The sequence below is a fragment of the Fundulus heteroclitus genome, chromosome 12 (genome assembly GCF_011125445.2).
Source record: "Fundulus heteroclitus isolate FHET01 chromosome 12, MU-UCD_Fhet_4.1, whole genome shotgun sequence".
NCBI classification, from domain to species: Eukaryota; Metazoa; Chordata; class Actinopteri; order Cyprinodontiformes; family Fundulidae; genus Fundulus; species Fundulus heteroclitus.
In genome coordinates, this window is record NC_046372.1 from 17654204 (window position 1) to 17681218 (window position 27015).

General features: G+C 37.8%; 1 protein-coding gene across 1 annotated transcript; it reads right to left on the bottom strand.

Annotated features, from left to right (window-relative positions):
• Positions 1-991: 991 nt before the first annotated feature.
• On the bottom strand, positions 992-24937 carry nipsnap1 (nipsnap homolog 1 (C. elegans)). Its single transcript, XM_036143570.1, has 11 exons — positions 24844-24937; positions 13453-13567; positions 11033-11160; positions 10392-10437; positions 7979-8073; positions 7545-7615; positions 7287-7427; positions 4456-4487; positions 4240-4334; positions 2524-2607; positions 992-1596 (listed from the first exon to the last, which is right to left on the bottom strand). The coding sequence occupies exons 1-11, from the start codon at positions 24935-24937 to the stop codon at positions 1532-1534; spliced, it is 966 nt and encodes a 321-aa protein (XP_035999463.1). The 3' UTR covers positions 992-1531.
• Positions 24938-27015: the final 2078 nt, after the last annotated feature.

Below are 27015 nucleotides of genomic sequence, written 5' to 3' on the forward strand. Positions count from 1 at the left end.
AGTCTGTCCAGGTACAGTAAATATCTTCTGTCTGGGCTGTATTTTACGATCTGTTCTGTTTTCTCTGAAATAACGAGGAATTCAGACCAAAGCATTGCAGTTCTACACCACACCTGAATGATCTTCAGTCATTCATTAAAAAAAAAAAAACCAACTAATTTTTTGTTACCATTTTGTATTTAGAATTTGATTATTGAAACATTTTATAATCTTTATCTTGGGCTGGAGATTGTTTGTCCAGCTATCATGGTGAACTCCGCTCACAGAAAACCACAGAAAAAACGTTTTTGTAAATCTAAATGTTTTATACGGAAGCGTATTGCATTCACCAAAGAAAAAAAAAATCAGACAGCTTATCTCATAATTACGAGATCCTGATCTCGTAATTATGACATCTTATCTCGTAATTATGAGATAAGCTGTCTGATTTTTTTTCCTTTGGTGAATGCAATGCGCTTCCGTAGTTTTACCCTGTTGGATGAGTAAAAGTAAAACCTACTGATATTTATTTAGAAAAGTGAAACGCATTATGTAATTAAAGAAGATACTGGAGTTTAATAAATGTAATTTATACATCCTCATAGTGAGAAAAAAAAATCAAATGGTTCTATACAAATAAAAACATGTTTTCACTGAAGTCTAAACAGCCAGTCCAATTAAATTAAATAAATACTACTACTATTATTACTACTACTACTACTACTAATAATAATAATAATATTAAGAAGAAGAAGAAGAAGAATTTGTTAAGGACAATTGGAGAATTTCTCAAATTCCCATTCCATGCATTGGTCTCCATGGAAATACGTTTTATTGCCATACGTATAAGTATGTATGAACTTGTTCAAAAATGAAGAAAATAAAAGGTAGAGAGATAATCTATTTTCCAAATTAGCCTTTCTCAAAGTTAAACTTCAATCAATTCCAGATTTCAGAAAAGAACAGTGCTAACTAGTCTACTTTTTGAAACAACAAAGCTTTACTTATGAATGTGCATTAAAGATTGCTGAATTTATATTTTTATTATCAGTGTATCAGTTTTCACAATGGCAAATAAGTCAAGTTTTGTCACACTTGCATCTTTATAATAGAAAGTATTAGGTTTGACACGGTAGGGTTTGCAGATCTGACTGCACATCTCAATCATCCAAACAGTCAAATGTGTTGATAATGAGGAGAAGCAGGAAGCTAATATTTGACTTTGGGAAAAAAAAACAGGGAAAAAAATGACACTTCATAGTCTTCTATGTCAAAATCTATTCCCTTTAAACATCAGAGCCCCAGGCGTCTTTTTAAAACACATTTTCCTACAAATGTTTTACTAGTTGGAAGTACAGACATTTTAAAATATCGCTGAAAAACGCACCACTGTATCATTACTGTTTAACAACTGGAGTGCAAAAAGAAAGTAAGACACTGATGTGAGACAGATCCTCCAGCAGATTTCACAAATACGGGCGACTCAGCTCTCAGGGCGGACGAGGATGTTGAGTTCTGGCCGATGAGTTGCTTGTAGGTTGCGGTCAATATTTCACTGTAACGGTGAACTCTTGGTGGGAATCATTAATCTAGATTCCATGCTATTCACCAAAGGCACTGAGGAGAGATAGATACACGTGTTATGACGTGAGCCTTTCTAAAATGAATCAAGAAAGCAATCTGTAGAAGCCTTTGAAATGTTTGACACTTCTTAAAAGATTTCCAGAATGAAATGATCATGCAGCTTACATCTGCAGTAATGTTTAAACATATCATTCGGGTGCACAAGCTTGAATGTATTGTTGATTTTCAGGGTGATCAACATTATTATTGCGGTTTGTTCTTATTGCATGAGTCATTTTAAATTACAAAGCCAACAAAACAACCTAAGTAGAACTTCAAAACAACATTTTAATTAAAAGCTGGGGCGATCTTATTTTCCACTTCGAGTGCCGGAAGGGATCATTTTATTTACTGGTTGTCCCACATGCCAATCATTCCAACGCGCTCACCTAACGCCAGTGTGTGCGCTCTTCCCTTGTTAGTTTCCTCTTGCTGCGAACGCGCCCTCTTAGTGTTTATGTGTCCAGTGAGCTTCGGTTTCAGCCCATCAGTGTGTAGCTCTGCTGGTCTCACCGTATACTTTGAAACTAATCTTTTGAAAGTTAAATGTTTAAACATGCGTTAGGTTTTGAGGCGTCAGGCTGGGCTTGGAGTACATTTCTAAGCCATAGTTAACAAAAAAGGAAAGGTATGGATTCCTGAATATGCTCAAAGGTAGTCTAATTCAAAGGCTGAGGGATGCCAGACATGGAACGTGTGTGCCTGTAGAAAAGACGGCGCTTAAAGTTGGAGCTATATGTTGGGGAATACCAGATTAGGTACTCTATATATGCTGTCTGGAAGTCTATTAAGAGGCTCTGTTTAAAGATCAACAGGAATTCTTCCACCATCAGCTTTGATCCCACCAGCAGAACAGTGCACAGATCTGTCATTTTTGACGTGGGCAGATAAACAGCGCTGTTGTTGTTGGAGTCATCTTACCTGTGTAATGCACATTTACATCCCAGCCCGCTTTCTGCCAGGCAGAGTTTCTGGTCTCCTGTCGGGACTCAAGGCTTTCATAGGCTATAAAGAAACATTTAAATAACACAATGTGTAAGTGAAGTCTAATCAAAAATGTGAAATTATAGTTGATAAAAGCTATTAAATATTTGTGGAACTGAGCACTGAAAAGTGAAAACAACAAAAATAAAATGTGGCAATTATTTACCATGGTGTACCTTCATCCTTTCTTACCTATATTATCATATATTCACAAAAGCAGTTAAGCATCTAAGGCTTGTCGCAAAACAATTTATTCTAGTTCATTGTGGTATTTTTCTGCAGCCTAAAAAGTGTTTATATGGAGCTAAAAGATGATAAAGATTTTAGAGTCACAATTTAGATTTTCTAATGCATGAACTTGAAAGAAATGAGAATATCAAAAGGTAATCTCTATCAGAGGAACCAAAAATGGTTGGCTTGTCCAAATTCACATCAGAGATATAGTTTCTGACATCATCATGAGGTAGGAACAAGAAATCCTCCTCTTGTTAAACTTCAGAAAAACATGGGCTCTTAGGTTTGACTGATGAAACATAATGAAACTATACAGCAAAAGGAAAGGCGGTCTTATTCCACATCAACGCTTCGCCTGTTGTGTGTGTGTATGTGTATTTATATATATATATATATATATATATATATATATATATATATATATATATATATATATATATATATATATATATATATATATATATATATATGCTAATGAATAAAAGATTAACCATCACCTCTCCTCTCCTCCCCAGCTGTTCTGAAGTCTGTGATAAGTAAGATAAGCTCAGCTCAGATCTGCAGATATGACCTTCAAGCAACGTCTGGCCCGTTAATTATCCCAGACTGGCCTGTTGTGGTCAGTAGAAAATGTAAAATTTAACATTATTTTAGTTAGTGTCTTTCTGCAATGCTAAAGATTGCAGAAAGGGTTGGACGTAATAACATCCAAACTGATGGAGTATTTGTTTGCTAAAGTCAAAGGTAAAGTGGATCTGCTGTGTGGAAAAAAATCTGCCGTTTTTAGGAATTGCAGCTAGAATCATCGCAATCAGACAAAACGTATGATGATAAACATTTTCAATTTTTGGAACTGTTTTTTTTTTTTTCCTGAGTGAAATATTTCCAGTCAGATGATTGAAAGTTAACAACATTTCAGCTGTCAGTGTGGGACGTCCCACATTACTTAGTTTCAACGACTACTGTTACCAGCAGCCTTTAAAATTCATATGTATAGATTATCATCAACTGTGGATTTTTTAAAATAACTGAGCCAATGATACGGCACACAATAACATCCAAATATATTAATGTAGCCTTTTTTGGCAGCTTCATTTTCCACCCCTGCCATAGCTAGACATGGGCCCAAAATTTTTATTCTGCTTTGGGCCTCATGAACCTCTGGACTGGCCCTGGCTACAGTAACACAGTCAGAGGTATTCAACAATTATTTTATTTCTTATATATAGAACCAAGATCATGAATGCATGTGTATCAAGTATGGCTTATATTTAGCTTTACGCTTAAAACTGATACAACCAATCTATAATTTAGCTCTATAGAAACAGATGGCTGATGTGCTTTTTTCATAACGTAAAGCTTAATTTCTCTTCCTAAAACTCTGACACATATTCAGATAGACATTACGCATTCACTTACCCCACAAGTGATGAACAACGTACAGGTCACCAATCTGGGAGAAGAACCCGCCCACTGCCTCATCGTTTTCTTGTCTGTGTTTGATTGCCCTCGCCCTGTAATGGGGGGGAGGTTACCTTCAGGAGGGAAAACGCTCGCAGGGACACGTCTCGTGTTTACTCCAACAGAGGTTTAGGGAGCTAATGTCATTTTTCAGGCAAGCTAAACTTGTCTTACCAGCGGTTGCCCCATTCAATCATGGTACCTGGCTGAAAGAGTAGAAGAGACACAAACAGCTTTAAATTAAAACACACATCCAGTCTGATTCCCTGTATTATCTTGTAGTTTATATTTTACTCATTGCTTCAATTGTTCTTGACTTATCAGGAAAATGTATTTGTATCATGATTCTATGATACAAACAGATTTTATCTGTTTGCACTTTTTCCCATGAATATTATTATAAGTAACTCAGTGAGTTACTTATAATAATATAGTTATTATGCAGCGCAGGGAGACTCAGAAAATGTCTGTCATGTTTGAGGTGAAAATACGATTATTATTCCAGCCAACGATCAATATCCTGGCATTTATGTGTCTGATTCCTAACGATCACTGTAGTAAAAAGGGATTCTATAACCTCGCGAAGATTCGCTTCAAGAAATGAGAATGGTTAGCTTCAACAATTAGCTTTAGGAATTTTTACCCCAAAAAGGGTCATGTGTATTCTTTTGATTTTAATGTGAATATTATAAATGCAAGTTGTGAACTTTTGATCATATTATAGACATCGGAAAAAGTTTCAATGTGTGTCGATACGATTCAGTGGCTGGTAGAACCGCCTTTATGTCGAAGTAGTAGATTCCTGAAACTCCAACTTTATTTTGGAGGCATTTTGGTGGAATCTTCTTTACTTTTTCTGTTCATTGAGGTTTACAAACTTTTATTTCTTCACAGCTCGCCAAAGGTTCCACGGCAGCACCGCAGTTAAGTTTAGGCTTTGTGTGGGTTACTGCAGCACCTTCCTTGTTTTCCTTAGCCGCCATTTTGCTGTGGACCTGCTGCAGCATGTGGAACCATCGTCCTATTGATGACCCAGCTCGGACCAAGCTTTAGCTGTTAATGGATTCATATTCAACTCTAGAAAAGTTAGGCATACTTCATGGTCCTCTCAAGTTGCCTATTTCACAACATATGGTTTCACTTAAATGATTAGAGAAAACACAGACACGTTAACAAGGGCTGCAGATAGGTTGGACAAACTTCTGGTTTTGCACGCGTTTAATCCAACAGCCAACATGCACGAGTCCAACAACAAAATACAGAAAAATTCAATAGTTCCTTAAAAAAATATATTTAAAAGTTCATTTATTTCAGCCTCTCAGCTCACTAGGTGAAACACGTATGGATTAATTGCTCACAGACTGACGTTTTCCAGCCTTTATTTGTGTTAATTCTGATATTTTGACGCATCTTCTAATTTATTTGATATGACTATTGTTGAAGCTACCGCACACCATCGGCGGTTAAACGCTTTGGCGGACCCTGGCTGTTTTCCCCTCCAGTCATGACCAATGTTAATAAAACGTCCTGTTAAATAATGACTTCTGAAATAAAGATTATACTTTAAGATTTTTAATCGAGCCAAGCCAGAGAAATGGTTCCACAGATATCAGCTGAGGCTCTTACAGTAATGAATACCGCCGTGGGAAAAGGAAATAGAGCAGAGTCTTGAACAATGGTTCCAGCAGTTTTTTTTAAAACACTAGGCACACCCTTGCCCTCATTGTGTACCAGCAACAACTGTCTAAGTGTGCAGCTGCTCCGAGATAACCGGCCTTTGCCCTTTATCCCTCCCAGCCTAGGAAGGACATCTTTGTCAGATATAGTGTACAGCTACATCTGACGCTGTGCAGCCCTTCTAAACATGTGCCTGTGCTTTTTCTGTATATTTAAGTTAAAATGTCTGCTGATAAATGCAGTAAATAAACAAGATGTCCAGATCCTGTAGCAGCAAAAACAAGCTCAATGTGTCACTTATCCTCCACCCAAGCCTAACACCCTGACATTTGAGATGATTTGTCGTGCTTACTTTTCACCCAAGATGGCAGTGAGAATTAAGGTTAAAAATCTCTACTTCAATCTTTTATGTCTACAAAACATTTTTCCAGAGGTCTCTTTGCTCCTTCAGATGCAGCTTTGCAAAACTAAGGCATGTTTTTTGTAAAGATACATTTACCTTCCCTTTGGGGTAAGAGTTACTGGTTCTGTCTTTCTCTAACTCCACTTTTATGAACTTAGTTCATGATGCTTATCGAGGCCTGTTGGGTTTAAGATCCAGCTTCAAAATTGTTGCAGTTCTTCCAGATACTTTCAAGGCTAAATCTCGGTTAAATTCTCTAGAACGCACACCTTCATAAATGTACAACCTATTTAAATTTGTTCCACAATTCAAACTTTCATACTTTTCAGTGAAGGACTTCAAAATGTTTCCCAATCCCAGGTTGATGAGCAGCAATAATTGCTTTTCTAAGGTCATTGCTGGATATTTCCTCCTCAGCATTGCTTCGTCCCCCATTTATAGTCTCCCGAATGGCAAACCCGTTAAAACTCGTCTTTTAAAGAAACGGTCACAACCGCTCACAATGTGTTTATCAAGTCAATTAGCAACATCTGGCTATTACTTTCACTGCAAAAAGGGAACTTAAAGTAAAATTTTCTTGAAATGAAGGTATTTCCTCTTGATTTGAGGTGGCAAGTTTAAATGATTTGACAGCGGAATAAGATTTTAGCACTTAAAATAGGAACAACTCATCTCCATCATCTTATTTCAAGTGCAGCATGTCTAATTATCTTATTTTAGGGATCAAAATACTCATTTGACTGGCAGATAATCCTATTTACCTGCTCAAATCAAGCACACATACACAAATTTGAAGAAAATCCTGCTTACTTTTAGCTCCCTCTTTGCAGTGTTGGTTCAAAAGTGCAATGGAAAATCTACATTTTAATGCATTGTTCTACGTGTTACACAGTTACCTCAAGGGAACAAAACCAACACATTTTACCTTAAGTTTGTAGGTGCGCAGTTCGTAGAGGTTTGGTCCTTTTCTTGGTAAAGGTTCATTCCAAAAGCTAAACTCCAGAAGAAGCTGATTCCGCCTTGAGACCAACATTTTTGCCCTCTCTTTCCGGAACTCCAAGTACTCCTAAAATAGTTTGTCATTCTTGTTAATTGTGGGGTAAGAAAGCATGAGAATACTGTATAAGCACATGAAGCAGTTTGTTTTTCTGTTAGTTAGAAAATAAACCGGGTTGTCTCATACCTTGTTGGCTCTTAGTTTCTGCAGACATTCAGTCAGGGCCGGGTAGCCTCCTCTATATCGCCACAGATGCACTGAGCAACAAGAACAGCAGATGTCACTGGAGCACTTCCCTAAGGCACGTTCCACCCACACAGCTGAGGCTTACAGAACCTTCCCCACATCCAGCTCTCATTTCCTTCTAAATGCTCCTAATGTACACCTTAAACTGTAAATTATCACATGGGGAAAGGAAGATGATGTGGCGACTTATTAGGAGAAGCATCTGAGCTTCTCTAGGCGTCTGTAACGCTCTGCCAAACAGGTTACGGTCAAACTGAAGTCAACGTTTAAAGCGCAGCGACACAAAAGTGAAATTCCTCCAGCTGGATCTTTGATCAGTCAAACTGATCAGATTTCAGATCAGTTCCCATTTTTAGATTTTCTCTTCAGCTTACCAGCTTGATCCTGCTCTCCATACCAGGTGTTCCAGCTTCCGACAACTTCACATGGGAAGTCCTGATCCTGATGGAGCCTGTTTTGCACTTCAGCCCTGGCATCGGCATGGAAAATAAAATAAAAATATATGTAAGAACAAATTCTGTGGTGTTTATTGATTGTTAATAGAATGCCCAGTTAGGCAAAGTAACCAACTGGACTGTACAAAGGAAAATAATAAATGACATCAAAAATCCACTTACTCAAATAGGTTATTATTAAATATGTGATCATGAGCTTACTGTCGTGAAATACTGCAATTATAAATACGTATTCACAAATTGAGAAAAACAAGTTACTTATTTTATTTGAGCACCACTGTTGCAATTTAGGTTAGATAAAAAATGCAGGATTGCCTAAAAGTAAAATATAAAAAGAATAAAATAATTAGGCAATTTTTTTCCCATTTAGTAAAATTTACAGCTATTAACTTCAACACATTCCATAACAACTACAAAGTGAATGAAAGAGGATACAGGAGTATACTATATAAAAAAACAAACATAAAAAGGACCATTTAATCTGATACATGTACAGGAAATCCACTGCAACCAAACTGCTTCAGTAGTTATCTAATTGTGTAATTTAATACCGGTATTAATACAGCTGCTGCAGGGGATGAGGGATTGCTGCAAAGCCATCATCAATGCAGATGACTGTCCACCGTGGCTCTACGCTTTTCAGGAGGAGTGAATGCTGCTTGGAGAGACTTGATGCAACCTGCTGGGTTTCCTTAGATAGGAAACTTTTTGACCAATTTGTATGATTTGATTGAATTTGATTTTGCAAAGTGCCTTGAGATTTTGCAAAGTGCCATGAATTGCCGCTATATAAATAACATTTAATTGAATGGCCCTGTGAATGCACGGGAGGTTTGTAAAAGAACATCAGTGAACAAACAGCCTCACAAATACCAAATAACACACCACAAAGGTCAGGTAAAAAAATGTGAAAACATTTAGAGCAGAGCAAAGTTTTTTTCAAGTTTTGAACATCTCACTGTGCAATGTTCAATCCAACATGTGAACATGTAACAGAGTATGGCCCAACTGCAAAGCCAGCAAGACATGGCTGTCAACCTAGACTGACAAACTGGGTGAGCATTCATCAGGAAAGCAGCCAAGAGGCTGATGGAGGGTGGCACCATCGTGCTGTTGGTATGCTGTTCCTTTAGGGACAAGTAGCATAGGACAAGAAAGCTGTCAGGGGTGATGGAAGCGTGTATGGGGAAGATTCATGCTCCAGCAGGAGAATGAATGGCAGCCAGAGTTACATGTGTATAGATCAAAGCACATTCATGGTATCAGAATGGCCCTGTTAAGGTAGGGGAAAACTGAAAACCGAAGTTCAAATACAATCTTGATCCGAAATGTTTAAGCTTGGACTATTTTACCCAAAACACTTGCAGCTAAAATCACAGCAAAACCTGGATCCACAAAGTCTTGACCCCGGTACTGTGAACAACACAGTATAAAGGATTTTACTCGTCAAATTGTTGTGCGATACAGTAAATATTTTTTCTTCTATTTTACAGCTATACTGTACATTATTTTGGGATGGTCCATCATAAAGCCCCGGTAAAGCGCATTTAAGTTTGTGGCTGTAACATAACAAACTGTGAAAAAGTTCACCGTGCAACGCACTATGTTTCTCAAACAGGCGAGGCTTTCATTTACAAACACGGGCTACGTAATTGATGCTGCCGACGGAGAGAATAGCCTGATGACATTTTCATAGATGCATAGATGTCCGACGCATCACCACGTCACGGTCTGGTCAATCTTCCTGCAGGTGATTTGTCTTTCTAATGGCTTCTACAAGCAGTTCGCCAATAATTTTTTCTAGTATAAACCTTATGCAAAAAAACAAAACAAAGAAAACAACTTATCTTGCTATCGCCTTACTGGATTGTACTGCGTTGTGGGCATCCATGTTTTTAAACATTTAAGTGCGAAGCAGCAGTTAAGAAGAGTCCACGGATTTCTCATTGTTGAGGCCAAGGTTTGTTGATTCAGACTATTTATAGAGCTCTAATATTTGCATCATCTGGCCTTTCCTAACAATCAGTATGACCCAAACCCTGCTAGTTTGTGAATAAGTCCCCGAAACCTCAGTAAACATCGTCCAGGAAAGCAAATCTGTTGCCATCTTCAATCTTTGCTTACCATTCCTTTCTTCTGCATTAAAACTGACAACACAATTTCACTCTAGATATTGAAGTAAGAAAGTAACCAAAACAAAATCATAGAAGAAAAAAAAACTAAACTAAATAGCAAAACAAAACAAAAAAATCCCTGAAAATATAAACCAGAAAACACAAGAAGGAAAGTGAAGTTAATGAAAGGAATATTTCAGAGCAGGGATCGCACTCACTCCAGGTTGTTGTAGGCGTCCAGGCACTCGGGTTTGACGCTGTGAACTTAACAAAAGAAGAAAACGAGAGGGAAGAGAGAGAGCAATAGTTATCAAAAGCTACTGTTTTCTTTTAAATCAAATTCTCCAACAAAGTAATTTCACACCTCAATTCAGCAACTGCTTTATATACAAAGCTGATTCACTTGCACAAGGTTATAGGCTATGGCTGATGGAATGTTCCAATTGAAATCTCTGCACAGCATGATGTACGCTGCATAAAAGATCAAAGTCTGGGGAAGAAATGGTAATTTCTTTCCAGGAGACAGACAGTTATGATCTGAGACTCCACAGAAAAGACTATTTTTTTCTGATGTCACAAAAAGGTATACAATTGATACGTCATATTATCAACGTGGCGGGCACCTGCTTCTTGTGTAATGAAGATTTCAGTTTCCTCTGAGGTTCTTACGGTTCAGCATGGGCTGAATTTAATAATTATAATTTATTTAGCTGTTTATTTGCAAAGATATGAAGCTAAATAGACAGAAAAAAACTGTTTTGTTTTTTTTGTATCTTTCACATGTCTTTCAATGGCGGTAACCCCACAATTAAAGACAACAACTTTCCCCATGAATGTTAGTAAACTACCATGTGCCTACATTGGATTTTATACAGGTTGCTGGTCTCTTTCTTTGACAGCAGGTTGGAGTGAGCATCCTTCCTCGCGTCCACCTTGTGCACAAATAAGGAGCGGAACCAGCCTTTGTCACTGCTTTCTGAAAACCTCCTACACGGCAGCGAGATGAAAGAAGCAAAACAAAAGCGCAAAGAAAAACCATTAACATGGAGACATTTCCAAACACAAAAAAACAAAACACAAGGATTGTGAAGAATGTGCATGATCTATGGGCTTAAAGACAGTCATGCTGTTATGGACTGATATGAGCGATATGCATGCTGCATGAGTGACTGGGTTGAGTGCGGCATGAAACTTGCCATCTCCCACTGTGAAGTAAATACGTGGGAAATATTCACTTAAACTCCGAGAGGCTCAAGTCGGATTCTTATCATTACTAGCAGTAACTTTGGCATAAAAACAAACTTTAGTTATACTTCCAGACAAAACAGATTTAATACCAAATATCTAATATCACCGCATCACACTGTTGGAAATCTTCCTTGCACTTCCCCATCTGAAATCTACTTGACTGAGTTAAATTACTTGGGAACGATGTCAGCTCACCTTTAGCTTGTTGAAAAGTAACTAGAAATATATTTTTTCTGTTTTGTTTGAATGCCAATGTCTAACAGCACAGAAAATATTTTCTTATCCAGTTCTGGTAGTTGCTTGAAAATGATTCAATTAGCCGATGAGTCCGACTGAACCACGGCACGTCTGATTGGCTTGTTGATTGAATTTTTTAATCTTGTATTACTAATAATAGTTTGCCTTTACACCGAGCACAGCAATTAGTTAACTGAAGACAGAATCAATGCATATTCTGCACTATTTCCTTTAGAGTAATTTTGATTGATGAGTTTTTATTTTATTTTTTGCTTTTAATCATATTATGTGGTTCAACTTGCAGGGGAAATATTGCTTTACGCATTTGATACCATAAATCAATAGGTCAGCAATAAATGTAGCCAACGTCCCACCAGGAGAACCAAACATTCAGCCTAAGACGGTAAAGTATGGAAGATGCAAAAAAAAGGATGTGACATCATAAAAAAAAGCAACTTTGTATGTCTTGACTTAGTGGCAACCTGTACATTTAACATCCTTTGACATAACATGGTGGTTGCCCTGCAGCAAGAAGGTCCTGGGTTCAAGTCCTACCCTTGCCCTGGGTCTTTCAGCATAGAGTTTGCATGTTCTCCCAGTGCATGTGTGGGTACTCTGGCTTCCAAAGTCCAGAAGCATATATGTAACACGGGCAACGGTAGACACCGCAGTCTGAAAGCCATGTTGGTAACTTTATATTTAGATAAGCTACATTTAACTTATGGTGTACTTTAAAATACAAGAGCAAAGCACATACAGAATTAAAAGTAGTTTAGACTAAACAACAGAATTGGTGTTTCAGTGGCTCTTTGGCAGCAGAATTTCAAAAATAATCACATCCACCGTTAAACAGCCTTGTACCATTCAGCTTAACTTCCAATTCAGTGACTTGTTTGTGCTTTTTATAAACTCATAATGTCTAAACCCTTTTAAAGCTGTTTCAATTAACCTCAATTTCTGGCTTTTGCGAGAGATTTGAAATGTCACACAAGCAAAGTGAGTGATATAGCCCCCCCCACCCACCCACACACACACACACATAAGGATTAAGGAGAGTTGCTGCTATTTTGTGCTTGTTTTAAAGCCATCTGTTATTTCACAAACACTTTTTAAGGCTTTCTAAAATCCTCCAACTTTCAAGGTCAACGAAACTCCTCATGTAATAACATCACAGGGCCGGACGGCTTTAATTAGTAGCTGTGATTAACCGCAAAATTCTCCAGGCAGTACTTCAAAAAAGGCATAAGTTACATTTGGGTGAGGTTAAAATCAACCAGAGTGGAAATCAATGTAGAAGGAGGCCCTGAATCCTGTGTGTGTGTGTGTGTGTGTGTGTGCCATGTGCTTTTACAGTACAAGGTTCAGAGGTCTAGCAAATGATTAAAGCACGTTTTCAAATGGGTCTTAGATAACATTCTAGCCTTATTTTTGACAGTACACACGCATTTTCCCCTTTTAAGGCAGATGTTCACAAGTCAAATACTGAGATAAAACCTGATGATTCACACATTGAACCAAGTGCTGTTATGAAAAAGCAGTAAAAGTTAATGTTCCGGTGTGTTTGTCATGATCTTGACCTCAAACAAACCAAAAAAGAAAAAAGAAAAAAAAAGAAAAAGCATCAGATAAAACATGTTTTTGAATGTTGGCAGATGCATTAAGAAACGTAGATTGGGGTGGTTTCTGATTTTCTACAAGTTCAGGGTTTCGTTGGCAAACCTAAAAATCTCCCGGCTGCCGCCGCACGTTGTTTCTCATCCGCTTTTAAAAGGATAAAAGATAAATGAAACTTACCTGCTGGCTTGGTGCAAGTAAGCAGAACACCTGTACAGAACGTGTCCTGTAGTCTGGACAGACCTACAGTTCGTCGCCATGTTCCTCTGCAAAGTGAAACAGTCGTCTGACGCTCAAACATGCCCCGCTGGTTAATGTTTACCTCCTCCTACGTGATGTGAATTGACAGCTAATCAGATGGGCTAAAGCATGCTGATACCTTAAAAAACAAACACAAAAAAAACACACACGTGACTCTGTGAAGCAACCATCCAGTGTGCAAACTCAACCAGCTGATTGTGTCTGCGAGAGGTCCAGGTTGAGGCAACGATAGGCTCACATGTACATCGTTTATAGCTTTAATATCAGTTCTGTTAGCACTTTTAAAGAATAGCACACGTTCTAGAGGTGTTAGCTCACTTTGTGGAGAAAACTAAAGTTTGGGTCCCTGTTTTATTGCAGTGGATGTAAAACTGATTTTAACTGGCGTGCCTGGACATTTGGGAAACCGTTCTGTGGAGGTTTCTTCTTACGTTTAAGGATGGAAATGCATAGATGGCGATCAGCGCTCGCCTAAACTTTATGGGGGTGAAGACCACAGAGCATGCAAGAAACCTTGGTGTTGACATACATTTCAACAACCCCATAAATTCTGCTTACTGTCATGTTTAAAACATTACCATGAGAAAGGTAATGTTTCCATACTCCAAACGGGTGCATGTTTTTGGTTTTCAGCGGGTTGATTGTGGAGCGTATCCAGTTGGTCCCCTGTGTCGATTTAATGGGAACTTGAGCTTCATACAGTAGTGCTTGGATGAAGCGGGGTCGCTTCTAAACTTTTCTATCAGACTGAGATGAAACACGGAAGCTTGCTGAGATACATTATATGCTCGGCGAGTTTCTTCACATCCAGTTTGAGAGTATCGGGGCTACTGCTTGTGAATGATTCATAATCCACTTATCTTTGTTTAAACTGCGCCAGTTCACAGCAAATGTCACTTCAAGGTACTTTGGCAGACAAACAGGTCCTGTTATTATAAAATCCAATCTGGATTCAATTCTATTTAGATAAGTCATAATCTTTTATGTTTGTTCTGAGATAAAGAACAGTTTTGTTATGATATTTACCTGGGAGAACCTTTTATTTTGTATATGAGGTGGTATATTTTATGCAATTCACAGATGGTAATTAAGTGAACCATAATGGCCCATCTACTTGATTAGCCACTGAAAGGTCTGTAAAAGTGGAAACACTGATTAATTACCTGGTAGGAACCACAGTGATGCTAAACGATTATAGTGATTGGAACCCAGCAAACCCTAATTTTACACCATAATCATCTTGTAAACAGGCAAATATCTTCTTATCATGAGAAAATCTTTCTTTTTTTCTTTTTTGACATGCAAAAAAATATTGTGTTATGAAACAAAATGGGCTGTCATTTTTTTCCTGATGACTTATGGAAAACAGACTCTTTCCTCAAACCACTTAGAGCCATTCTGGAATAGTAATACTTATCTCTGAGGTCAAAGGTCGTAACCTGATGGAGGCAGCTTGTTGCGGCCACTTGTATCCAGAGTCGTGCTGTTTTGATCAAGATCTCATGACCAAACGTAAAGGTCAGAACATAGATGCATTGGTGAAAGAAGAGTTTTACCTCATTAAAGTAGGTACAGGTCCAGGATTCTTGAACTCCTCCACTTCAGACAAAGCACACTGCAAAAACTGAACTTAAAATAAGTAAAATGTTCTTAAAATTTGTGTATTTGTCCTTGATTTGAGCGGGTAAATAAGATGATTTGCTAATTGAATAAGATTTTTGCACTTAAAATAGGAACAACTCATCTCCATCATCTTATTTCAAGTGCACAATGTCTAATTATCTTATTTTAGGGGGCAAAATACTCATTCCATTGGCAAATAATCTCATTTACCTGCTCAAATCAAGGACAAATACATTAACTTTAAGAACATTTAACTTATTTTTAGATCCGTTTTTGCAGTGCATAAGCGAAAGATGATAAATGGCTTCACAATTGCTAGCTTTATTCTTTTACATATATATATATTTCGCTAGAAAAAGGGAAATGCTTCTTTGCATAAATTTCAATCTATCAAATAGTTTAAAATTGCATCATATTTTAGAGCCAGAAATCTAAACTAAAAAACAAAAACAAAGGCCAGTCGGCTTTCCCGTTGTCTTTTAACTATTCATTTCACAAACACACTTTTCTGAAATTGAAAGGCGCCACTGTATATGGATGATGACGTTGGGACTGGAACTGCAGAGGACGACTGCCTATTGTTGTAAAGAGAAAACTGCTTATTTTCTTGACAAAAAAAAGACAGACATGAATATGTCAAATGGATTGGTAGGCACTTGTTGGAAACAGAGCAAAGATTGGACCGAGCACTCCTACTTTGTCCACAGAGTCTCTTTCTGGAAAATGTGTGGAAGGGGGGAGATACATGAATGCAAACAGGGAAGAGAGCAAATTTCTTCTCGTCTCTCCGTTTAAAGCACAAGAAGGGAAGGACCAGCTTAAAGGCAGGGGGGACGACACAACAACACAGCCAATCACAAATCAAGAATCTTTATTGTCACTGTGCCTTAGCATAATGACACTTTGGTAAGCCTTCGGCTGAAAATGCACACAGATTACACATAACACAACAAGAAATGATGTTTTCAAACGTTGTATTTTCTAAGAAAGGAAGCAGTGACGACAGCTAGCTCTTGTCGGGTCTGCAGCCAGACCAAGGAGGTTCTGTAAATCTTTCATGTAAGAAAATTTGTTGTTTCTCTGTGGTTCTTTTTTTTTTACTTCTATTTGTCCTTGGTCAGTACAAACCATCTGCTGATGTCCGAGAATGTCAGGATGTGGCCCGCCTACTGTCTTCATCCTGCCAATCCTCACATGCTCTGTCTTATTAAGCTTCATGCACCTCTTTTCCGGCCTTTTCTCTGGATTTTGATGGCTTCAGCTACCCTGCCTGTGACCTTCTGCTGCGAGCAGGCAGTCCTCAGTGTCGGCAGAGCTTTCCTGCCTGCACCAGGTCGCAGGCTCTTGTGAAAATAAGCCTTTTTCAAAAAAAAAAAAAAAAAAAAGCAACAATGATCCTGATTCTTCACAAACATGTGCCGTGGTTTAGATTATCTTGTGATACCTTTTCCCCTCGCTGTGCACAAGACCGGAGATTTATCAGTTATGTCATTTTGATGCTTGCATTAAAAAATAAATAAATAAGAGTACAGCTTTTAGTTGTATTAGTCAGATATTTAAAGTAAAATGTCTGATTTGGAGTTCATTTTTAGGGTGCCTGTGTGTGGGAGAGTTACGTGCATCCAAAGTGACATTTTCCTGTATCTACCAGAGTTTGAGCTTGTCCTGCTGCTGCTGTGAGCAGGACCGGTTACCTAACGGCGGACAGCGGTTCTTTCATAGCTGGGTTCTTCTGTTAAACTAGTCACGCAGTACTTAAATCCTTTTTGTGCAACCCACTTTCACTTCTTTTCATACACAATGCAGTGCTCTCTGATCCTCTCCATCATTTCTACCCACCTGTATTATATAACATTAAATCAGATCATTTCTAAAAAGAATCCTACTCAATACCTGCCCAATTTGTCAACAAAACGCTTGATGCACTGAGGAAATGCCACTTTTTTTCTCCACCCCGTTCACCTTTATATTAAAGCAATTGGGTATTAATTAAACAAGACTTAATTATTTTAATCATATTTTCTTCTGGGGCATCGTTTGTAAAAGAAATGAATATTGGTGAAATTGCATTTCTTGAAAATTTGATCCTTTTCATCTGTCACATTGAACAAACTTCCTAGGTTTTTGCTGGCAAAGAAGTACAGCAATTACAGTAGCAATTTTCGAGATTGCGCTTTTCCGAGCGTGCCTAAATGTGCCCCCATGTTTTGCTCTGAGCGCCGGGAAGGATTCTTTCTCTGCTTTGTACAAGTCTTCAAAATCCTGGTTGATTGTGATGTCCTAGAAAGTGACACACGGAGGGATGTAATGACTAGTTTGTCAAAAAAAGCAAAAAAAAGTAAAAAAAAAAAAAAGAAAAAAAAAAAAAGAAGAAAAAGACGGTGAAATGTGCCACTTAGTGAAAGGCCTAATGTCTCAGTGACTGAATATTGGTTTTCTTTAACAGATCCTATAGCACCCCAGGAAGGGGTTTCTACTGATCTGGTCACAAATAAAAGTCTCACAGGTTAGACGTATACTTTGGGTTTGCATGAACATGTTTTTAATCACCTTCTGATGCTGGCTGAAAGCTGAATGAATCGATGAATGTCAAACATCTGTGGTATATTATTGTAATTACTTGGGAGAAACGTTTGACTGGAAAGGAAGGAGGTTTTTTTGTTTAAGATTGTTTTTTTGTTGTTTTTTTAGCGCTGGTAACTTTGTTTAAATGGAAAGGAATTAAATTCAATTAGATTCTGAATTAGATTCAGTAGATATTAGAGGGCCATGCATTAGAGTTAAACTTTTGAACCTCCACACCTGTAAAGGTGATTTATTCTTCTGTCCCTGACCCTTATATGTATAGATTATACAAAACATGATATGTGCGCCACTTCATGAGGGAAAGCTCTTCAATTGCCTGTTAAGAGGAATAGCCAATTACATGGCAGCAACTCGATCCATTTGGTTTATAGACGTGGTGAAGATGATTCTCCCAGAAGCATGACGTTCAACGTGCGCCCTTTGCACAATCAAATTCTGCACATATAAATGTTTTTTAAAAATACTCACCTGTATACTGTGACTTTCTCCTGCATTGTTTACATTTAAATTGTTTTGCTTTCAGATCACTGCTGCACCTTATCCTGTATTTTCAATCTACTGTAATTTACAAGCTGTATTCTTGCACTAAAGCCCTTTGCACAATCAATTCTGCACATACAAATGGTTTTAAAAATACTCACCTGTACACTGTGACCTCTCCAGCATTGTCTACATTTAAATTGTTTTGCTTTCAGATCACTGCTGCACCTTATCCTGTATTTTCAATCTACTGTAATTTACAAGCTGTATTCTTGCACTAAAGCCCTTTGCACAATCAATTCTGCACATACAAATGGTTTTAAAAATACTCACCTGTACACTGTGACCTCTCCTGCATTGTCTACATTTAAATTGTTTACTTTTAAATCACTGCTGCACCTTATACTGTAATTTAATTTTACTGGAATTTACAAGCTGTATGCAACGAAACTTTGTTCTGTACGCACTCTGTGCATACAAAGTGACAAATAAAGTTGTGTAAGTCTAAGTCTAAGTCTGGTATGGTTGTGGAGTTTTACAGAAATCGTTCATCTGCAGAATGGGCAGACTGGTTGGAGAAGAATGATCAGCGTGGTGGTAGCTTAATGATGTGCTGTAAATGTCCTTAATTAGTTTCCATGCTTATGAGGCACCAATTCAGCCTTCCTCTGTATTGTTGCTGAACATGCCCATCCCTTTATATCCCCAATATTTCCATCTTCAGATGGTCAACTCCAGTGGGAAAAAGCAGCAATGTCAAAGCTTTAAATAATCGGAAAACGATTTCTTGAACATGGCAATGAGTTGACGGTATTACAATGGGGCCCCACATTCACCAGAACCCAATCCAATGGAGTGACTCTCAGATGTGCTTCGCCGGGACAACTGAGTGATGCTACCATGTCGGTGTCGACCAGAATGTGAGAGGAATATGTCTCACACCCTGCTGAATATATACAATGCAAGATTAAAAGCAGCTCTGAAAAGATAAAAGCATTATAATAGGCTGCATTTAAAGCTATATGCAGACCTGATTTAAAGATGACTCGACAGCAATTTTTTTTGTAGCCATCAGTTTGGCCTACTATACAGTATATAGTATTTTGTCTAAGTTTTGACAGAGTCTAGTTTAAAAGTGGTACGAACTTAAGAAACACATATTTTAATCCGAAGTGTTGTTAATCAATTAGACTCTGCCGGCCAGATACAATCAGAATAACAGTTTCCATAAATGAAAAAGTGGAATTGCTGTTGTCGTTTCTTGAGAGACACACAACGATGGACTGAGCAACTTTCTTGACTTTCTACAACAGATTAAACCTCCACAACGTACTAACCTGACAAACTACAGCTATTTCTCTAATACTGCCATGAGCTGGGCTTAAATGTCTTCATCCTTTTTCTGTTTTTGGCTTTTAAACTAAGTTACCTAATTTAAAACTGAAGTATAATTTTATTTAAAGCAGCATCGTGTAAGTTATGTCCCAAGAAATAGCTTAATTTGAGATATATTAAACTATAGATGTTTCAGGTCGAAACACAGCACTTGGTGTGTATAGATGCTCAATGCTGGCTGCCCTTCTCAAAGGTTCGTCACTTGAGAGGGCTGGATTTGGCTCTGAATGCGTCATGTGACCTACAGCGGCACTTTACGGCAGCCTGAGCTAACCTTACTGCTTCTACTTTTCTCATCCTCAAGTCAGAGTTCACCATTGCCATGGCTATTATTACAAAATACAGTAAATATAGTTTGCAAAGCTGCTTGTCAGCTTCTTTCCTCTTTTGAAGCTCCTGCAGCCTTTCATAACCAGGGGGACGCATACGTAGCTGCTGCTATAACGTCTGTTTTGTCAGAATCCACCATTTCTTCTTCGAAAGAAGAACAACAAGAAGTGCCTTGACTAGTGTAACTTGTTGTGGTTTCTCATGGCGGCTGCTGTCTACAGCATTTTCATTGGCTACTGTGATTGGTCCAAAATCAACCTTTGGTAGGCGGGGACTAGGTGTAGCTTCGCCCAGTCAGTTCAGAAAATTATACTGAATGTCCCTCCTTTTCCTGAATGGACTTGAGCAGGCCCAGATTTATCATGTGCAGAATGGAGTGCTACACATTATCAGTCTGGCTGGCCAGGTTAGATTGAGCCTGTTGTCTGCTCCGTCTTCCTGTCCCACAGGTCCTGGAGCTCCCCATCCCTCCATCTACCCACTGGCTCTGCCATCTGGAACAAACTTCCAGAAAACTGTAAAAGTGCTGAAAGCCTGAGTTCTTTTAAATCAAGATTAAATACACATTTGTTTAGGAATGCTTTCGACTGTTCTAGTTAAACTGTTTTAATAAATAAAAGACTATAGCAACTTTGTAGTCCAACTGTTTTTAATATTTGTTTTTAATATCTATTTTCCCATGTTTTATTTTGTTTCTACATTTTATTCCAACTTGCTTTTATTCTGTTTTATTTTTCCTATGTTTTAATCATGTATAGCACTTTGCATTGTCTTTGTACTGGAATGTGCTATACAAATATATTTTCCTTGCCTTGTCTTTGCCTTGGAGACTTGTCATATTTGTGCATTCTCCCTGTTTCAATTGGAGAATATAATCTAGTGGGGGCAATATAGCCTTGGCTTTAAATTAACTCCATTCCTTCTCAATCTGCAGGTCCAAAGTTGTCTGCTGTCAGATTCCAAAACACAGAAGGATACTTTTTAATTTTGCAGCAATGCAGCATTGTGTTAAACCTGGAAATTACAGATCTAGTGCCCCTAGTGGCTAAACATTACATTTAAATTTATTTAAAACAAGTGTTTAATACATTAGAATGCAGGAAAAGAGTCTCCACCTTGTCACATAAACATAATCAGTCACACTTGCTCATGTTTTTAACTGACTTGAGAGTCTTGACGATGATTCCCCCCCTCCAGGGCCACAACACTTCAGGAGTGGTGCTGACATAAACGCAGAGTACAGTGATCCCTTTATTTATCCCATTTTATCCACTGCTGCTCCCCGTTGCTTGTGAAGCCAGAACCAATCTCTTTTCAACAGCTTACATTCAGGAGTTTGATTGCCTTGTTTACTTCGAGGCCCACGGCGAGGTGGATGGCTCCCTCAGGGGGTATTCGGTTGTTACTGTGGCATGACAAAAAATACAGATAACAGAAAAATGGTGTTGGTGTGTGATGGAGGTAATCATAAAGTGGCATCTTTTAAATTATATTATTCAGTCAAGTGGCAGGAATCACTATGAATTTGCAAAGAAAACTTAGCTTCATTGAAGAAGCAAAAACAAAAACAGGAGATTTGTTTTATTAAACTCTAGTTTTTTTAATCAAACCTGCAACTTGACTTGCATAGCAATTTGATTTCACCATCTGCTTTTTTAACCTGTTACTAAATCTGATCGTCTATCCCCAACAAGTCAAAGTCTCTTGCCCCACATTCAGCTCCTTCGGAAGATTGTTATTTTTAAGAGCCTGCCCTAAAGTAAATGGCTCCTTCTCTGCCAAAGTCATTAAGAGACCAATCTATTCTTCTTAACGTAACGTTTTCCTACAACACAAACAGAAGAATCCTGTGTTCCTGATGTTAAATTAGCTAAGACAAACATGCCACAAAAACACACATGTTGAGGCGTCAAACATCAAGAATTTGTTGATCTAGCAAATACTGGAAAGGATTTTCCATTTAGGATTTCCATTAAGCTATTTAGTGAATGATCCAAAGAAATATTTTGCATCATATACCATTTTTTTCTTAAAGTTTAAAAAACTCTGGAGGTTTTGCTAATATGTTTATGTTTTTATTAAATGTCGCTGTGCCTGAATGATTTTACAAGCTGTATTTGTACACTTGTCACAATGTGCTGTATACAAATGTAGAGGGATAAACTAAAGAAAGCTCTTAGGGAAGTTTACTGATGAGAATCCACTTGAACCTCCTGGATCGAGTGCTAGGTAGAAAAAAGGAAACTACTTCTGTACCTTCCATCTCAATGAAAACAGGGCTTCATTAAAAAAAAGTACAAATAAGCTGGTCAAAATGGAAAATATCTTTTCATTCCCCTGCAATCATTGTCTATACCATGTTTTTTGGTGCAGGGTCGATGGTGTCTATCTCCAGTGGTAACTGGGAAAAAGGCAAGGACTGGGTACACCCTGGACAGATTGCCAGTCCATCACAGGCCAAGATAGAGACATAGCGGACAAACCACCATGGACACAAACACTGAAGGGCAAATTGTAGAGACCAATTAACCTAACAGTCATGTTTTGAACACAAGATCTTCTTGCTGCAAGGCAACAGTGCTAATGACTGTGTCAATGTGCAGCTCTTTGTATTACCCTTTGCTGTAATTTTAATAAACCCTTTTACTTTTACATTTAAAGACACACATCATCAACAATCTTGAAAGTATGAAACATAAAGAAATTCCAATCTGCCTTTCCGTCTTCTTTAGGGCCAAAAAGTGATTGTAAAACTATTGTATCTGAAACAAAAGGTCTCGGTATTGAGGTTAGAATTCCTTTGTTGTCCCACAATGGGGAAATTGTGGCGTGACAGTGGCAAAGACACAGACAGAGTTACACACGGTTTATAGTAACAAGATAATCTAATCTAAAGTGTCAGGTTTGTGGCAGGACTGGAATGCAGACAAGAGCTTGGAAGGAACATGATGAGTAGTGAAGATGATTTTAATGAGGAAGAAAAGGCTTACAGGAATGACAGGGAAACAGGAACCAGGAGCATGGCGAACATGACCAGAACAGAGTAGATTAACAAATAAAGACAGAGGACCAAACAATCTGTAATGGCTGGGCTGAAAATACATACATGAGGGGAAACGTGACGAGTTACAGGTGGAATTAATTACACAGGTAAGATGACTAAGATTCAATTAGACAGAGGGAAAAGAGGACAGTGAGAACTGAATCTAAATTATTATCACATTATTTGACTTTTTATTTATAAGTGAGTCCCTCAGTCTGGTTGCATACAAAGCTTTTATGAAAGATTTTCACGTCCTGTTGGCGTATTAGTTATTATTTTAGCATTTTACACTTTTTTTTGCTCAAATTGTTAGTAAACTAACAATCTGTACTTCCTCTGTTTATTTTTAATAACAGAGGAAGTACAACACTATGCTGGTGCAGCAGGGTCTAAAACAAGGAAGCGGCTAACAGCTATTAGCATCTAGCACTGAGCTTTCAGTAGGAGCGTACATTAAAATTTATTTAGACTTTCCTCAATAGACAGCTATTGAGAAAAGTCTCTGCCTACTTTAAGGCCATTCTTTAAAACATTTTGTTTTTATAGCAACATGAGATAAATAAAAGAACACGAGAAATTCTCCTTTGACTTCAGGCATTTTAAAAGTGTGAAAATTAAAAGAATGTGGTAGTATGATGCACTTATTGAGAACTTCCTTGATTTGGAGCATACACTTTTTTTTTCTTTTTTTTTTACAAATGCAGAATGGAAAGAGTTTTAACATGTGTAATATTTGAAACACAAGTTCTGCATTTTAGATATATACACTTTAGTTGCTGTTCTGATATCTTTGTCTAATAGAATGGAGAAGTGATATTTCTCCAAGGCCTTAAGACAGCATCACTGCCCTTCTTCCTCAAATGCAGTTCCAGGCCAGACTCACTGATCTTAGACTGATGTCAGGGTGTGTCTAAAGGACGGGGGGAAATTAATTTTATGAAAACTGTGTAAAATAGAAAAAGAATACATTAGAAATGAGTCCTTCAAATTATTTGTCTTGTTTATCTGTACTATTGTTGCCTGTTGGATGTTCATATTTGTCAGAGAAAGCAGAGGAGTTTCTGAGAAAAGACGTAGTCAAAAGCAACCATATCCCGGATACCAACATCAAGGTATACCAAGGTTTTTAAAAGATGTAGTGCTATAATTTCCTGTGATGCCATTCCCACATTTAAAATCCTATTCCAGAGAACATTTTGGAGTTTTCTATGAGAGAACGTTAGCTACCCATTACTTTTGTTCAGATAATGCTGCTTTGAAACTAAAGTTAGCAGATCAACTGACTACAGCTGGCTGCCTGGCGGACATGAGCAGCCGGATTGATTTACTTTACGTGTTAATCTATAAAGACCAAAACAGCATAAAGGCATCACCTTCCAAATTTATCATGTTCATGTAATTTTTTTCAATAAAAATCAATATAACTATAAGAATTTGCATTATTAGAACTATCAAAACCATTTTTAGCAGCATTACAACATGTATTATGTTTCTACCTTAAATAAAAGTAATTAAAGCATTAAAACTGTTGCATTTTTTTACCATGCGTGCCCATATCAAGTAAAAACTAATTTCTTCACAATATTAATGCACCTTTTCTTATTCATCTGAATAAGAAAAAAGAGAAAGTATTGTCATCATCTCCTCGTCAACACACGTATTTGAACATGCAAAAATCCTTGAGCTTTCCCATTATATGAATATTTACCAAGCATTAAAACCTTGACATAAATGTCAGTGTATTCAATCTGTCCTCTTTGTCTCTTTATTGAAGAGACCTCCCCAGACTCCAGAGGATGTCCTTTTGATATTTCAGCAGCAGAAAATGTGGAATAAATGGAGATATATCATACCTGCACAAACGGCAGCGAGACATGGAGGCATCCCCGTTCCCATAGACTCATTTCCAATTACCCGTATAAGACGCTCTGTCTCCTGCTCCGCCATTCTTCCAAAAGCGGCCAATCACAAACTCATCCACACGATAATTGGAAGAGGTTTTAATGAAGGTGCAATGTTCCCGACCTTTCAATGCCACAGCATGCTGATGTCGATGTGCAGAGATGAAGCTCCACTATTATTGCAAATTTTATGGGGATGGCTTTTTCCTGAAATCTAATAATGCCAGAGCCCTTCTTTCATTGCGTCATCTCTGCACTTTACCTAGTAATTGTTCAATTCGCGGGGCTCGACCGTGTATGCCGTTATCGTTCAATCAGGCTGGATGGAAGTCTGTGGAGAAGTATCTGGAAGTTTTCAACAACCTTCTGAAGACAATGCAAGGTGTAACATACAAGGCCATTAAGTAATTTTCAAACATAAGAAGTCAACAGATTATCAGTAGCTCTTAGCAAGAAGTTGAATAAAAAAAATGTAGATTTGATGTTTTCTGAGACGTTTAATTATGAAAAGTCTGAAGAAATTAGTTTAGTGAAAGCCAAGGAAACACACACACCTTTTTTTAGCATTAAATCAGTCAATATGTTTTTTTTCATAATGGAATATCCACATTTTTTCACGAAATGACTAGAATACAGTAACAACCCAGAGTTTAGGTTGTTTTAAGTAAAGTTGAAGCAAATTAAATGAGACTTAGGCTTTTTTGGGAGCTTAGAGAACAATTGAACTGCAGAGCTAGAGCACATAGAATATTAGACATGGTCAACAAATCTCATCAGTGCAATGATGCAAAGTTAGAAATGTTAAAAGCTACAAAAACTCTGCTTTCCACTATATCTCGGCTGAACTCAGATGGAAAAACATGACTAGATTGCAATAAGACGACAATAAAGTAAACAGATGCTGGAAGAAAAAAAGTTTTTGTTCTGAAATCACAAACCTAAATTTTTGGAGACTTTTAAATGGAACTGTGTGCTTTGGAAGAAAATTGTGGCATTGATGATTTTTTAAGAAAAAAAAACAATTAAAATGCAGTGACAGAGGGTTGTGCTGCATTCTACCGCTGGCACCACAATGACCGAAAACTGTCCGTAGCTGTGAAAAGATAATGGATTACCTTAAATACAAAAAAGACAAAAACTTAGTTTAAATACAATCTCTTTTGAATTTTATTAATGTATTTGAGTCTTGGTCCTGTTGTGCAGTTTTGCTTGGTGGGGACCTAAAGGGACCGACTGAGTTGCGGCATTAAGAGTTTACAGGAAGTTGTGGATATTGGGTTTGTACTGACAGACCAACCAGTTGAATTACCTTTTAAAGATCCAGCTGAAACTAGACATTTACATACACTAGATAAAAAGACACAGCAGCTTGGTTATTCTGTGTGGAATTTATCAACTCCAGATGTATTTTAAGATCACACCTCAACCACACTGCTTCTTTCTGTGACATCATCGAGAAGTTAAAAGAAGTCAGCAAAAATATCAGGATGTAAATCGTGGACCTTCATAGGTTTGCTTCATCCTTCTGTACAATGTCCAGATGACTGAAGTTGCCAGTTTTATCTGTTCAAACAATCATATGGTAATATAAACATCATGGGATGTTCGGCCATATGACCGTTTGAGAAGAAGACGGGTTTTGTGTCGCAGAGATGGTTGGATTTTGGTTTGTAGCGTGTGTATCAACACCAAGGCAAAAGCAAAAGACCTAGTTAAGTCAGTGAGCATGTCATTATCCACCAGCATGGCCCTGGAAAACAACTCAGAGGAAGAATGAACTGCTCTGATATCGTCATATTAAGCTAAGCTTACAAATGCACTCAGGGACAAAGACCTTTATTTTTGGAGAAGGTTTGCATTTGAAAAAAAATACAAGTGTTGAAGTATTTAACAAAAAAAATCCTATTTGGAGGAAGAAGCAACCTTGAACATCACGTCATAATTAAAGAACATTGTGTGGAAATATTAAAGCAACAACTCAAGACAGGAAGTTAAAGCTTGTGTGCCAAAGGGTCTTTCAAGTGACCAATGTCTCTAACCATCTCACCAAATTATTTAGAAAGTAACTTAATGATACTGTTAAGCTGAACACACCCAAACGGTGCTCGAATGTTTTAGCTCCCC

Excerpts from the sequence above, each read along its gene's own strand:
- nipsnap1 (XM_036143570.1), bottom strand. The coding sequence starts at position 24,937 with ATGGCGGAGCAGGAGACAGAGCGTCTTATACGGGTAATTGGAAATGAG. Across the intron at positions 7,616-7,978 it reads TGGAGAGCAGGATCAAGCTG|TGCATCTGTGGCGATATAGA; the intron begins GTAAGCTGAAGA and ends CTTGTTGCTCAG. Across the intron at positions 4,335-4,455 it reads ATTGAATGGGGCAACCGCTG|GGCGAGGGCAATCAAACACA; the intron begins GTAAGACAAGTT and ends CCCCCATTACAG.